Source organism: Monodon monoceros, unplaced genomic scaffold (assembly GCF_005190385.1).
Source record: "Monodon monoceros isolate NGI ecotype Baffin Bay Population unplaced genomic scaffold, NGI_Narwhal_1 Super_Scaffold_3, whole genome shotgun sequence".
Taxonomy (NCBI): domain Eukaryota; kingdom Metazoa; phylum Chordata; class Mammalia; order Artiodactyla; family Monodontidae; genus Monodon; species Monodon monoceros.
In genome coordinates, this window is record NW_021703780.1 from 3,258,030 (window position 1) to 3,259,633 (window position 1,604).

Consider the following 1,604-nt stretch of genomic DNA (forward strand, 5'->3'; position numbering starts at 1 on the left):
GCCGCCGCCGCTCATCGGCTCAGAGGCCCGGGCGCCGGCGGCCGAGCCCGCCGCTCTCCGCGGCTCCGCGCCCGACGCGCGAGGAGGAGGAGGAGGAGCGGCGCCGCGCCTGTGCCTGTGCCTGTGTCGGCCGGCGGGAGCCCTGCGGAGCACGGCGCGGTCGGCTCCGCGCTCCCCGCGCACCCGGGATGTATTTATCCGACCCCAGCGCCTCCCGGAAGCCGCGAGCTCGATGCCAGCCTGCCGCGCCGGCCGCGCTCCCCGGCTCGGCTCCGCGGCCTCCCTCCGCCTCCCGCGTCCCGGCCCGCCCCCTCTCCCCCCGCGCGGTGGAGGTAACGCGGCACCTGCTGCGCCGGCTCCTGCGCGCGAGCGCCCCCTCCGGCCCGCCGCGCCGCCGCCGCCACCGCCGCAGCAGCCGGGGAGGGGCGGGGACACGGGATGCCGGCCGCGGGGCGCGAGGATCCCCGCCAGGCTCCGCTCCGCCTCCGGCAGGGAGAGGAGGAGGCGCCACGACTGCGGGCTCGTGAGGCTGGCGGCCCGGAGGGGGCGGCGCGCGCTGAGCGGGTGACCGGGTGGTCCTCAGGCTCGGCTCCCGCGGTGCCGGCTCTCGGTGACCTCTGTTCTCTTCCCAAGTGCCCGCCACCAGCTGCCCGCACCCCACGCCAGGTCCCGAGGCCAAGGGTCGCCAGCGTTCGGGAGCAACCCTCTTGCGCTGTTTCGAGGTGCTGACACGGTTGATTTTCGAGTCGAGGGGGCGCATTTGCCAATTTCAGGTCGTGTGTGACCCGCAGCGTCGGGTCACACGCGACCGTCCGCAGCACCCACTCCCAAATCGCCATTTCTCGTCCCACTCCTAAAGGAATGCTATGTAAGCACGAGGCCGGAAGGATATATTGCCAACACCGAGTTATATGTACATGATCGTGAACGGTGCTGGTGTTCCCAACCCCCTCCCCAAGATGCATTCCGGTCTCCGGCGGAGGGCACAGGCGCACACGCGGAGGCCGGACCCCCCTCCTCTCCCGCAGTCCCGCGCAGACCGCGTTGGGCAGCGCCGTGAGAACAACACCGCCCTGCGGCAACCGGCCGCGTTCGCGTGTTTCCTACTACGCCCGGGCCGGCGGGCCCCTTCACCAGGCGTGCCCAGTGATAGGACCCTTGACGTTCTGAGAAGTTTATTAATGGGTGTCTCTGATAGAGCAATCCATTTCCAGCCTTGTTTGGGGGGGGGGGGAAGTGGGAGAAATGCTTTTGCTTTCCAAAAGAATACAGTCTAAGCTGCATATACTGAACGTACTCCTGCATTTCCATTATTTGCTTACATTTTTAACCTGCAGTTCTTTTTTGTTACGGTCAACACGTACTTACAATTTAAAATACTTGCACACCAGAGAGAGATTTCTTTAAACGCCTTCTAGCGCACCGGGCCTTGGGGGCGGGGGAGGTCGTGGACTCTGGTGTGGCTGAGAAGGGGAGATTAGATATGCAGGGGCAAAGGAAACACCAAACCTCCGAGAGATGGGTTCCAAAACCTGCACGTATTTTAACACTAAGCACTTGTTAGTGTTCAGTATTTCAGTAAAGATTGAACTTTGCAGGGTTGG

At 65.1% G+C, this 1,604-nt stretch overlaps 1 protein-coding gene across 1 annotated transcript in view; it reads right to left on the bottom strand.

The window, feature by feature from the left end:
* LOC114907072 (solute carrier family 22 member 23-like) overlaps positions 1-760 on the bottom strand; it is a 2,497-nt gene extending 1,737 nt beyond the window's left edge. Inside the window, exon 1 of the mRNA XM_029242222.1 lies at positions 515-760. Coding sequence (XP_029098055.1) covers positions 515-760 — 246 coding nt within the window. The remainder of the gene's footprint in view (positions 1-514) is intronic.
* Positions 761-1,604: the final 844 nt, after the last annotated feature.